At 48.0% G+C, this 12,194-nt stretch overlaps 2 protein-coding genes across 2 annotated transcripts; one reads left to right on the top strand and one right to left on the bottom strand.

Moving 5' to 3' along the window:
* Window positions 1-2,340: 2,340 nt before the first annotated feature.
* Window positions 2,341-4,060, bottom strand: BDR25DRAFT_329039 (putative cytochrome P450; the record flags this gene model as incomplete). Its single annotated transcript, XM_033692430.1, has 3 exons — window positions 2,341-2,567; window positions 2,677-3,821; window positions 3,882-4,060. The coding sequence occupies 3 exons, from the start codon at window positions 4,058-4,060 to the stop codon at window positions 2,341-2,343; spliced, it is 1,551 nt and encodes a 516-aa protein (XP_033541572.1).
* A 946-nt stretch (window positions 4,061-5,006) lies between these two features.
* Window positions 5,007-11,564, top strand: BDR25DRAFT_380555 (polyketide synthetase; the record flags this gene model as incomplete). The annotated part of the gene is made up of 6 exons (XM_033697666.1): window positions 5,007-5,309; window positions 5,388-8,867; window positions 8,927-9,133; window positions 9,183-9,737; window positions 9,793-11,454; window positions 11,511-11,564. 6 exons carry the CDS (start codon window positions 5,007-5,009, stop codon window positions 11,562-11,564), a joined length of 6,261 nt encoding a protein of 2,086 aa, XP_033541571.1.
* Window positions 11,565-12,194: the final 630 nt, after the last annotated feature.

Below are 12,194 nucleotides of genomic sequence, written 5' to 3'. Positions count from 1 at the left end.
GTAATAATATATACAGCTATGTATTAAGTATTAATAGTACTAATAGTACTAGGCTAGTACTTTAAAAAATTACATAGTTATTACCTTTTCTAATAAATAAGTTAAAAGCTACTTTAAAACTAGTAAAATTCGTAGCTTAGTAATATTATTAATATAACATGTTTTATAAATAAACTACTTACTTAAGTAAACTATCTACCTTATCTAACTAAAACACCTACATAGTAATAATAGATAAGACTATAAGAATTTTTAGTAGTAGTTAAGCTAAATTTTTCTTAATTAATCTTATACATGCTTCTTAGCTATTACTAGGTGTATATAGTTATGCTAATAATTCTATAGATTTAAACACCTATTATAATACGTATAAGCTAGCTATTAATAACTTTAAAAGGTTTATATAAAGCTTTTTATATACTTAATAAAGTTAAACAGCTACTATTTACTAACCTATCTAGTGTAACAACCGGCTATCCAAGTATGTCCTAGTCCGACATAGCCTAGCCTAGACTGCACTAGGCAGTCCCGGACGACTCCTAACCTGTGCCGTCAACCCCGCACTTTCTAGACAACGCCTACCTCGCCTAAAAGCTAGGCATTCTAGACAGGTAATACTTTAAACTAGACCTATAGCATACTAGATTTGTTGCTACTAGCGCTGCTGTGCCTAGCTCTCTAAAGAAGTATATAGCTAGTTGTAGAAACCCTCTTTAGATAGCAGAGGATCGCCTTAGAAATTAGGCGGGTACTAATTGTACTCCTATGTTACAGTTACGCCCTTGTTAGTTAACACACCTCTTAATTGCGAAGTGTATACCCTGTTTTTACATCTAGTACTATGTATAGTAAGTAGTTTAACTACTATATTTTATATAACACTTAGATTAGATGTAAATCTATGTAAATCTAAGTTTAGTATATGCTTAATAATAATTTAAATTAGCTTAGTAAGCTTCTTTTACTTTAGCTTATAGTTACATTTGTTAAATTAGTATCTTATCTAGCAGTAGAATTGCTTCTATACTATTATTAGTGACTATAGTCAGAGAGAAAGGAGTAGTGTAGAAGGATATAGAAGTAGTCTGATACTTATCTAGCCCCAACCGGGTAGCAGGGTCGTGCGGGTGATCAAGCTAGGTGATTTGTGCGGAAGGGAGGGAGATGGCTAGACAAGAGGGAACGAGGGTAACTGTATGCTAGAGTGCTTTAATAGTAAGAAGGATACTAAGTAGATTGCCTCTACTAAGAACGTGCTGTGTAACTAAGTTATAACCATAACCCTCTGCAAAGTGTAGAGGAGCGGCGGTTCTATATACCTAGTGGTGCTCGCTGTTCTCCTTAGAACGCGTCGTTCTCCTTGGAACACACTAGCGTATTCCTTTGGTCCCAGCGTGTTTCCCTGATACTGGCAAGCACATCACCTGATATGACCGTGTCACGTGACCTGAGTCGGTCTGTCCTTCCCCTCTGGGCTTGGCCTTGGCGGTGTCCTCTTATCAGCTCTACCTAACTGTTGTAACAACATTACATAGGTATTTTAGCATGTTAGATGTAGAGAGTTAATTAAAAGATATTAGGTAGTTATAGCTACAACATTGCTTACACTCTAGATCTACTTTTTATTAATAAAGAAAATAATAAGAATAATGTAAGCTAAAGAGCTTTATAAACTGCTATCTAATTAAACTGTAGAGTTAGCGTCTATTACTACTATATAAACTATATAGCTTCTTAGACCTTTAGTTTATAATACAAAACTGCTCTTATAACTAGTGCATTTATAAGGCTATAAATAATGTCTACTTTTTTATAGAGTAATTAAGTTATAGTTAGCAGAGGCATAGTGATTTAAAGTTTGCAGGGTGCAAAAACTTAGTTAAGATAGCAGGTTGCTTATAACGTACGTTACTCTAAGTATAGGTCATGATTGGCGGGAAATAATATACGTGGTTCGCTAATATAGGTGCAAAGGATGAAATATTAGGAGCTTTTTTGTAGCAACATCTACGTATTTAAATTTATTTCTAAAAATTGAAGTGCACTATCTTAGGGGTCTATGCTTCACAGCAATTCCACCATACTCTCAGCTTCTCGCAATGCATTGTGTTCATGCGGCTGTATATTAAGCCTATATTTCTGCCACTCATGGCGGTTTGGAATCTCCAGGTCATATGGGACGATGCTATTTGGGTTTCTCAACGAGAAGATTAAGGGTATCTGCCAGACTACATGGCAGTCTGTGCAACCGTCACTCAAGTCGCCATTTCACCCGCTTATTGTAAAGGATTCCCAATCCCGCACACATCAATCCAACTCAGTCGTTTCAGTCTATGTACACTATGCTTCTTCCCTAGGTTCAAATTTGCAATGGGTACCCTGCGGCAACTTGGGCGCAAGATGATCCAACGCATGCGTCGGATGCTTGAACTCAGTGTTAGTGTTACCATTTTCGTCGCATCCTTGCCATTTGTAGAATGCTAGTGCATACGCCATTATGATGTTCTGCTGCAGCTTGGCCCATCGCATCCCAATGCAGGGATGTCGACCTGCGCCCCAGCCCATGACTGTTATCCGCAAAGACCGTATTAGTATTTGACCTGCTGCTGAATGGAAAGGAGATAGCTTTGACAATAACGTAGAAATGGTGGTGAGGAGGTGCGATGGAGTACTCACAGCCATAAATCTCTGCCTCAAATTCCTTCCGGCCCTCACGCCAGCGCTCCGGGTCCCACTTCATAGGTTCGGGGTATAGCTTCTCATTATAATGCGCATCTATAGTGTTGTAGCAAGCGAAGCTTCCAGAAGGAATTACCTCGTTGGTTCTGGGAATGGGAATGGGATCGGGTGTGTCGTTGAAGCGACCCATGGGAAACGCAACCCACATGCGAATGGCTTCTTTGAAGCAGAGGTCAAGCGAGGCGGACATCTGTTCCCAGCCCTCTAGCGAGAGCGAATCAAGTTGTTCGACCAGAGACATATTTCTGGCCTTGTTCGTACACCTGGCGGCGGCGGAGGCTTTGATCTCAGCGTAGATCTTCTCCTGCCAGTCTGGATGGTGGGCGACGATATTCAGCATGGAACCGGAGATGACTGACGTGTTTGCCCCGGTAATGAAGAGCATGCTAATAAGGAAAGTAGTGATGAACTCCTTGCTATCCCCAGTGTCGATCAAGTATTGCAAGGCGTCATCGACACGAGGAGCGCCTGGTGCCATCCGTTTATCCATGATAGGCTTCACGATCCGCGTCAGCCCCCAACGGCCATAGCGACGTTTCCAATACGCGAGACTAAAGTAAGATAGCCAGGGAAAAGCAAGCAGATGCAGACTGTTGGTAAATTGCAGGATCGGGATGTAGGTCAAGAGGGCTTTCAGTATTTTTGGGTCATCCGCAATCTCATCGGCACCCACTATACGGCTGCCCTGCGCCGTTACAATGCCAAAGCAGGCCTTTGCGGGGCTTATAACTTCGGATGGACCCTTTCCCATGGCCTCAAATGCCCGGCGAGCATCTCCCGTGACGCGAGGAATACGTTTCGCGAGCAGCTCGGATCTCTGCAAGTCGAGAAGGCGCCGTTGGGCGTAAGTCTTACCACTGGAGCCGGTACCCTTCCAAATCTCATGGATGACCGATGACCTTCCGTTTATGAAGTCTGGTCCGTGGCCGATAAGCGTGATTCCTTTGATAAGGTGGAGTCTGCGGTCGTCTAGATACATCTTTCGGGCGGCTTCGCCGGACACACCAACGACGTGATTCTTGCCAAGCCAGAAACTGAAATTACCCGTTTTAGATCTGGCCATGGAGCTCTTCCAGAAGTCCCTAGATGTGTTGGTTAGTCTTCCGATGTTCTTGTGAAGAGATACGGCACGGTTGGCTTACATCTTTTTAAAAAAGAAGTTCCATGAGCCAATAAAAGGCGCAGTGTCCGATGTGAACGCTGGCGCCCTCTTATCAACTTTGGGAGTATACGACATATACGCTAACAAGGTGATCAAAGCAGTGAGGAAGGTAGCCACCGTGGCTGTTAGTGGCTGCAAGCCACCTGAACTAAGATCCATCCATGACGGCGTACCTGACGAAGTGGAGTTGGAAGCGAATGCCGTGACTGAAGAAGAGTCCATTTTCCGGCTCAGAGCAGAAACATGAAACTGCTGCTAACAACTAGAACGACGGCAATCAAATACATGTACATCGAAAGAGAGATAGTGCCTAGCTGAGAGAAGGTTAGGAGTTCAATGCCGATATATCGGGTGGTTTCCACTTCGCACCCGACTAAACACAACTAACTGTCCGATAAGATAAGTTAGTTCGCGACACCCTAGATCAACTTCATTCGAGATGGTTACCGCGCTCGGCCCATTCTAATACGAAAATATGCGCAAAGGTCCGATACTATCTCAGCAGGGTTCTGATTAGATCGGAAAGGCAAGACATTGGAGACCTGTCGTGCAATTCCTGGGAATCAGAAGCCACCCCGGCTTGGCGATTGGAGAATGCCCCACAAAGCCAGCTTCTCGGGACTACTTCCACCCTCATCTTGTACAATACTGTGGCTTTTGGCTCCTTCTCCTTTACGGCCCTCTTTATGCTCTGGATGTAGCATGCAGAACAGGCTTGATAGTTCAGCCAGACGCAATCTGCTCCACTCTTGCCAGGCAGTCTCAGACTTCAACAATCAATCATGGCCATGTCTAGGCCATGCCGAATCTACCTCTTCGGCGATCAGACATTCAACTACGAGAATTCGTTAGCCCAGCTGCTTCGTTCCGACAATGTCCTTCTAACCTCACTTTTCCGCAAATGCTATGCTGCCATTCAGACAGAGCTTGGCCGCCTACCGTTGCATGCTCGCGATTTGACCCCGAAATTCTCCAGTGTTGCCGATCTGTTGACGAGGAAGCGGAATGGCTGCATCAGCGCGGCAATGGAGCAGGCACTCTGCTTGATTCACACTTTTGCAGCGTTCATATGGTACCAGTCTTGTCAAGTTCTGGAACGCGATCTATGCTAATTGCCTGTAGGCAACATTCTGAAGGCGGACTTTCCTTTCCTACCGGCCAGGATAGTAAGCTGGTGGGCTTTTGCACTGGAGCCTTTGCAGCCGCGGCAGTCAGCTCTTCGAAAGATCTTGTTCGCTTAATCCCGGCAGCTGTGCATGCCACGGTGATTGCCTTGCATACGGGGTTAAGATCCGGACAGGAGGCTCCGCTAATAGATGGCAACACCTCGCCTCGATGCTCTATGGTCATTCTTGGCGTTTGTGAGAATGAGGTAGTTTCCCTGCTTGAACGTTTCAACTCTCGAGATGTAAGTTTCTTCCGAACATATTCAGCAACGCGCGCCACGCATTCCACATTGGGTGTATCCGGCTGAAACCACCCCTAGCCAGCGCCATCATCTTCCCACACGTACATCAGCGCCTTCTCGACAGCCGGTTTGACGATCAGCGGACCTCCCCATGTCCTGGCTGAATTGAGGCGGGAAGATGCCCTCTCCAAACTCGACACTGTTATGCTCCCGATCCACAGTCCTTACCACGCCCCACACTTGTTCTCTGAGGAAGATGTTGATTCCATTGTACAAAAAGCCAACTCCTGGGCACCGATAATGTCCGAACAATCCGTTCCGTTGCTGTCTTGTGGCACCGGCAATTTTGTCTGGGCAGCAAGCTCGCAGGCCATGTTGGAATGCGCTGTTCGCGACGTGCTGACGCGCCCAATGGTCATAGACAAGGCTATCGAACATCTCGGTGTAGCTTTGAGAGCAGGGTCTCCAAAAGATATACTGATTATACCAATTGGCACTGATGCTGGCGAGACGGTGCGGTGTCGAGTCAGATCATTGCTCGCAGACCATATTCCCATGGCCATTACTTTGACTTCGCAAGCAGTGAGCGTTCCCTCAGACAGCGCGATGGGCCGGTCGAAGATTGCCGTCATCGGTATGTCTGGGCGATTTCCGGGAGCATCAAGCCCAGAGGCACTGTGGGATTTGCTGCAAAATAAGTTGGATATGTGCCGCGAAGTGCCAGAGCTAAGGTGGAATGCCCAAACACACGTTGATCCGTCCGGAAAACGGAAGAACATGTGCAAGGTCCGCTGGGGTTGCTGGCTGGAAGAGCCAGACCTCTTTGATGCCGCCTTCTTTTCTATCTCTCCCCGTGAGGCGCCGCAAGTAGACCCAGCCCAGCGTCTTGCCCTGATGACAGCATACGAGGCGATAGAAGACGCTGGTGTCGTTCCTGGCCGGACGCCGTCTACCCGAGAAGATCGCGTTGGTGTGTTCTACGGCGTGACAAGCAACGACTGGTGCGAGAGTAATAGCGGGCAAGACATCGACGCATACTATATCCCTGGTGCAAACAGAGCATTCATACCTGGGCGCATCAACTACTTCTTCAAATTCTCGGGACCTAGCTTCGCCGTGGATACAGCTTGTTCTTCCAGCTTAGCGGCCATTCACATTGCTTGCAACTCGTTGTGGAAGGGAGACGTGGATATGGCGATTGCTGGTGGGACCAACGTGCTTACAAATCCCGATATGACCACTGGACTTGATAAAGGCCATTTCCTTTCAGCGACAGGCAACTGCAAGACCTTTGACGAATCTGCCGACGGTTATTGCAGGGGAGAAGGAGTTGCGACAGTCGTGCTGAAGCGTCTCGAAGATGCTCTCGAGGATGGTGATCCGATTCATGGGATCATTGGGAGCGCGTATACCAATCATTCGGCGGAAGCGGAGTCGATCACCCGCCCCCATGTTGGTGCCCAGAAAGATATTTTTGAGCGTGTGCTGAACGATTCGGGCACTAATGCCTATGATGTGGGCTATGTTGAGATGCATGGAACCGGTACTCAAGCGGGCGATACAAGGGAGATGAACTCTGTCTGCGACGTCCTTGCACCAATAAATAAACCCCACAAACGACCTGCCGATCAACCACTCCACCTCGGAGCGCTGAAATCAAACATCGGCCACGGGGAGTCCGTTTCCGGCGTAAGTGCTCTGATCAAGGTGATAATGATGATGAAGAAGGGAGCGATCCCACCGCACTGTGGCATCAAGACCCGCATAAATCCGGCCTTCCCTCCAAACCTTGCAGCACGCAATGTCCATATCGATTTCGAGTCAACCGCTTGGCCACGCTCTCGCGGACTACTAAGAAAGGCACTCATCAACAACTTCAGCGCAGCAGGCGGAAATACCTCGATCTTGGTTGAAGAGTCCTCAATGGCGTCTGCGATACCTGCCAAGCATTGCAAGACTAGGCCGATATTTCCTGTGGCCGTCTCTGCGAGATGTGCGAAGTCACTCAGGGCAAACATCCAGGCATTGGTGACCCATCTCTCGAGATCTGAAGTTTCTCTCCCACAGTTGTCGTACACTACCACCGCTCGTCGCATGCACCATCAGCATCGTGTCATCGTGGCCTCTCATAACATAGAGTCTCTTAAGTCTCAGTTGAGAGAGGTCAACAATAGCAATCAGTGCAGCAGACGTGTCGTCCCACCAAAGGAAATACTTTTCGCATTCACTGGGCAAGGTTCGCAGTACCCAGGAATGGGTAAACATCTCCTTGAATCATTGAGCGTGTTCCGGGACCAGATCACACGTTTCGATCAGCTTGCTCGACGTTTGGGATTCCCTGGAATCATGTCACTGTTCAACGCGAGCAGCGGAAATGACATCGCCGAATACCCTCCGGTCGTCGTCCAGCTTGCTAATACCTGTATGCAAATCGCTCTAGCACGTATATGGATTTCGTGGGGGATCGCCCCAACTGCCGTTGTTGGTCATAGCCTTGGGGAGTATGCAGCTTTGAACATTGCAGGTGTACTCTCGGACTCGGACACTGTTTTCTTAGTCGGTCGCCGAGCGCAGCATCTGCAGGAGATGTGCGAGCCGGCATCGCATGCTATGCTCGCTGTCCTTGCATCAGTATCCGAAATCGAGAGTGCTACCCGCGGTGTCAACTTTGAGATCGCGTGCATCAATGCACCCAAAGAGACAGTCCTCGCCGGAACCGCAGCTCAGGTGGTTGAACTACAACAACCACTCGCGGCGGCTGGGATTCGCAGTACTGTTATAAAAGTACCTTACGCATTCCACTCGTCTCAAGTCACGCCAATCCAGAATATTTTCAGCAAGGATGCACAAGGAGTGGTCTTCCACAAACCTCATATCCCAGTCCTTTCGCCTCTTCTTGGCACGACGGTTAGAGAGGTTGGAGTGTTCGGGCCAGGTTATATTTCTCGTCACGGCAGTGAGCCTGTGCAAATGATGCGATGTCTTCAATCTGCATTTGCAGAAGGTGTACTTACAAATGCAGCATATGCTATCGAATTTGGTCCCCATCCAGTCGTGTCAGGTATGATAAAGTCGACACTAGGCTCCGCGCTCACGGCTCTGCCTACTCTGAGGCGCAACGCCGATCCTTGGGAGGTCTTGACCAAATCTTTAGGTTCCCTTTACAGCGTTGGCCTACCAATCAAGTGGGATGGGTACTTTACCGATATCCCATCGGCTAGGACAGTCATCGGGCTTCCGTCTTACAGTTGGGAGCTTAAGTCATACTGGATCCCCTATAGGAATGACTGGACTCTAACGAAGGGCGATATTCCAATCGATCGCGCCCGTGGTGGTAATGATACAAGGGCGCCTCATCCCTTGCCTGTCCTTACCAAGCAGCTCCAGCCCGCTGTAGTAGAAATCCCAAAGCTTGAGACCTCTACTATTCACAGGGTGCTAGAGGAGAAGATTACCAGCCATGGCTACGACATTGTTGTTGATTGTGATATTAACCGTGATGATGTGAAGCCATTTATAAGGAGCCACAAAGTGGACGGTTTCGACCTCTGTACGCCGGTGAGTGATCGGATTGCTTTCTTCCATATGAGCCTAGCTAACGTTGAGTCACAAACCAGGCCGTCTACGCAGACATTTGCTTCTCAATTGGCACATACGTTCTGGAGCGCTTCCAGCCACATTTCCCAGAAAAAATTGTCAATGTCGTTGACATGGATATCCGGAGGGCCTTGATTGGGTCTCTTGAATGGAAGCAGTCCTTGCGCTGTACAGCAACATTTGACTGGGCATCCAAAGGAGCGAAAGTATCGTTCACCGTTCATGATGTAGGTTCGGTGGCACAAGATTATCTAGACGTGACTAACAAGCTGCAAGGGAAACGGAATTGAAATTGGACAACTATCGGCCTGTGAGATCAAATTTGTGGACGGCTCCGAGCGGCAGCGACTTCAACGCGATCTGACGAATGTGAAGGCACAATTCGACAGGATGCGTCGCCAATGTGCTGAGGGTAAGACTTGCCGCTTCAACGGCCCCATGGCATATCGCTTGGTCTCAGCGTTAGCCCAATTCAACCCAGACTACCATTGCATCGATGAGGTCTTGTTCGACAGTGCTTCATACGAGGCTGCCTCCGTAGTCAGCTTCGGCCAGATGAAGAAAGGCGGCACATTTCACATCAACCCGGGTGCCGTTGATGGTTTAACGCAGTCTGGGGGTTTCGTCATGAATGCCAACGACAACACCAAGCTCGAGACAGATGTCTTTGTGAACCATGGCTGGGGCGAGTTCCAGCTATTTGAAAGTATCCGAGATGACTGCCAGTATAGTACCCATGTCCGTATGATGCCTGGAGAGGAAAACCTGTGGACAGGCGATATCACGATTTTCTCAGGAGATCGAGCAGTTGGTGTGGTTAAGAGCATCCGTGTAAGTACCCACAAGATGTGTGTCATGGTCTTTGTGCTAAATGCAGTGGAACTAGATTCAAGGTCTTCCTCGGCGGTTGCTGAAGTTCATCCTTTCACAAGCTTCCAAGCCGCCAAAACCGAAGGCAAAAGATGCGAAATCGACTAGTCCCGCAAGTCGCCCTGCCCAACCCTCAGTTTCGAAAGCGCCTCCGGCAGTCAGGGCGGCTTCTGTAAAAGACGTCCCCGTCACTCAGCAATTCCAGGAGGACTCTCTACTTGCCGCCGGGTCCATGGTAGCAAGAGCTCTGGAAATTATCTCCGAGCAAAGCGGTGTCCCAGCGTCAGAACTTCGAGATGATACTCGTTTCGATGATATTGGTATTGACTCGTTGCTTTCGCTGATGATTACAAGTCTGTTCGCGGAAGAACTTGGGATCAACGCAGATTCAACCCTATTCCTGGAGAACGGTACTGTTGCAGACGTAAAGAGATTCTTACAGGCATCAGATACGAGTCCTAAGCCAATTGAATCTGGCAGAAGAGCGACACCTGCCGTCCAGGCCGCAATCACGCCTGTGCCGCAGCAACAAGTGCTATTGCCAGCACAACCAGCGGCCTCTAATGTTGCGTCTGATACAAGCGATGGCACCACCGACGATAGGTTTGATGACGTGCTGAAAATAATCTCCGAGGAGGCGGGCGTTGCTCTAGATCAGCTCTCAGATGACACCTCGCTCGCAGAGCTCGGGGTGGATTCTCTCCTTTCCCTCATGATTGGGAGTCGTCTTCGCGATGAGCTAGACATCGATGTTGACACGTACTCGGTGTTGTCATCGCTGGATTCCGTTCGTGCACTGCGGGAGGTAATGTTCCCTGCCAAAGGAATGTTGTTGCAGGTTCCGAGCGTGTCAAGTTCTACAGACTCGATCCGGTCGACAAGTACACCACCACCGATAGACACTCCAGGGTTGACCACTCCGCTCTCTGATGTCGATTTTCCGCCCATTGCAGAAGAAGTCCCAGCCACTTCATCTTTCGTCCTGCAAGGTAATCCCCGAGCAGCGGCGGATATTCTGTTCTTCTTCCCAGACGGTAGCGGCCTGGCTTCATCGTATGCCGGCTTGCCAAGAATCAGAAACGACCTCGTAGTGTACGGGCTAAACTCTCCCTATCTCAAAAAGGGCCTCTCTATGAACTGTTCTTGGGATGGGTTGGTCGGTAGCTTTATTGTAGAGGTCCGCCGCCGTCAACCTCATGGACCGTATAGCTTCGCCGGCTGGTCTGCTGGAGGAATCATTGGCTATCGCGCCGCCCAAATCCTAATGAGCGCAGGCGAGACGGTGAAAGACCTCATCATCATCGACTCGCCGCCACCCGAACACCTCAAACCACTGCCGGAGCACTTTTTCGAATACTGTAGCTCCGCGAATCTTTTCGGAGGCCAAGGCGGCACGGCGCCTGACTGGATTATCTCGCACTTTAGAAGTATCAACCGCGTTTTGAGCACTTATTTCGCTGCACCGTTGACCGTGAGCACCCTCCGCAAAGTCAACATTCTCTGGGCCTGCGAGAGCTCTGTGGATGAACACTTCCATCCGCAGCCGGGCGATCCGGAGGATATGAAGTTTTTGACGGAGAAGCGGACAGACTTTACAGCTGGAAAGTGGGGTCGGCTGTTTCCAGGCGTGCCAGTGCGAATCGACAGGGCAGAGGGCCGGCATCATTGGAATATTCTGGTACGTTGAAATTGGCTGCATCCAAAGAACGCTTTCACTGACAGAGACTTACATAGAAGGGCGAATCAGCCGTCAATGTGGCCGCGTACATTGCGAGAGTTCTTGGGTAGACCCAGATTTCTGTGGGGTTGGGCGCCTGACGGTAATTGAGGAGATGGCATCCAACGAGACACCTCTGGAAAGAGAAGCTTTGACTTCCATAACAGCGGATCAAAGTCTCTCTGTTTTCCTACGGTGCCATCGCCGCATAATGTCGGTCGAGTCGAAAGGCTTGAGTAGAAATAATAGAGAAGGGATGAAATGGCTGAGATTTCACTTGTTCATAAATCTTTGATTAGACGTTGTTTGTCATAACGTACTTCATAGGCGAGTTGCTTACACACCTAAGTTGCTTACTTTTACTAAGACCTTACTACACTACTCTTTTTACACTAATGCATTTCTAATAACACTACTTAGATGTGTTAAAGGAATGTTAGATGCAGCTTACACTTTAGGCTTTTAAATAAGACATAACACTTTCTAAGTAACACGCTGCAGCTATTTATAAAGTCTTTTAAAAGATAATAAGTAACTAACGCACTAAATAACCTTTTTAAGCTAATTATATAGCTAACTTATAAAAGCTAAATAATAATAAGAAGTAGGTAATTATTTAGCACATACTTAAGCTAGATGCGTAAGGATTTCCCCCCTAGCTAGTAGCTATAGCTAATATAGCTAATTCTTTACACGCTAAG

The sequence above is a fragment of the Lindgomyces ingoldianus genome, assembly GCF_010093535.1.
Source record: "Lindgomyces ingoldianus strain ATCC 200398 unplaced genomic scaffold BDR25scaffold_43, whole genome shotgun sequence".
Lineage (NCBI taxonomy): Eukaryota > Fungi > Ascomycota > Dothideomycetes > Pleosporales > Lindgomycetaceae > Lindgomyces > Lindgomyces ingoldianus.
The sequence above is the reverse complement of the archived record's forward strand: the minus strand, read 5'-3'. Positions and strand labels throughout refer to the sequence as shown.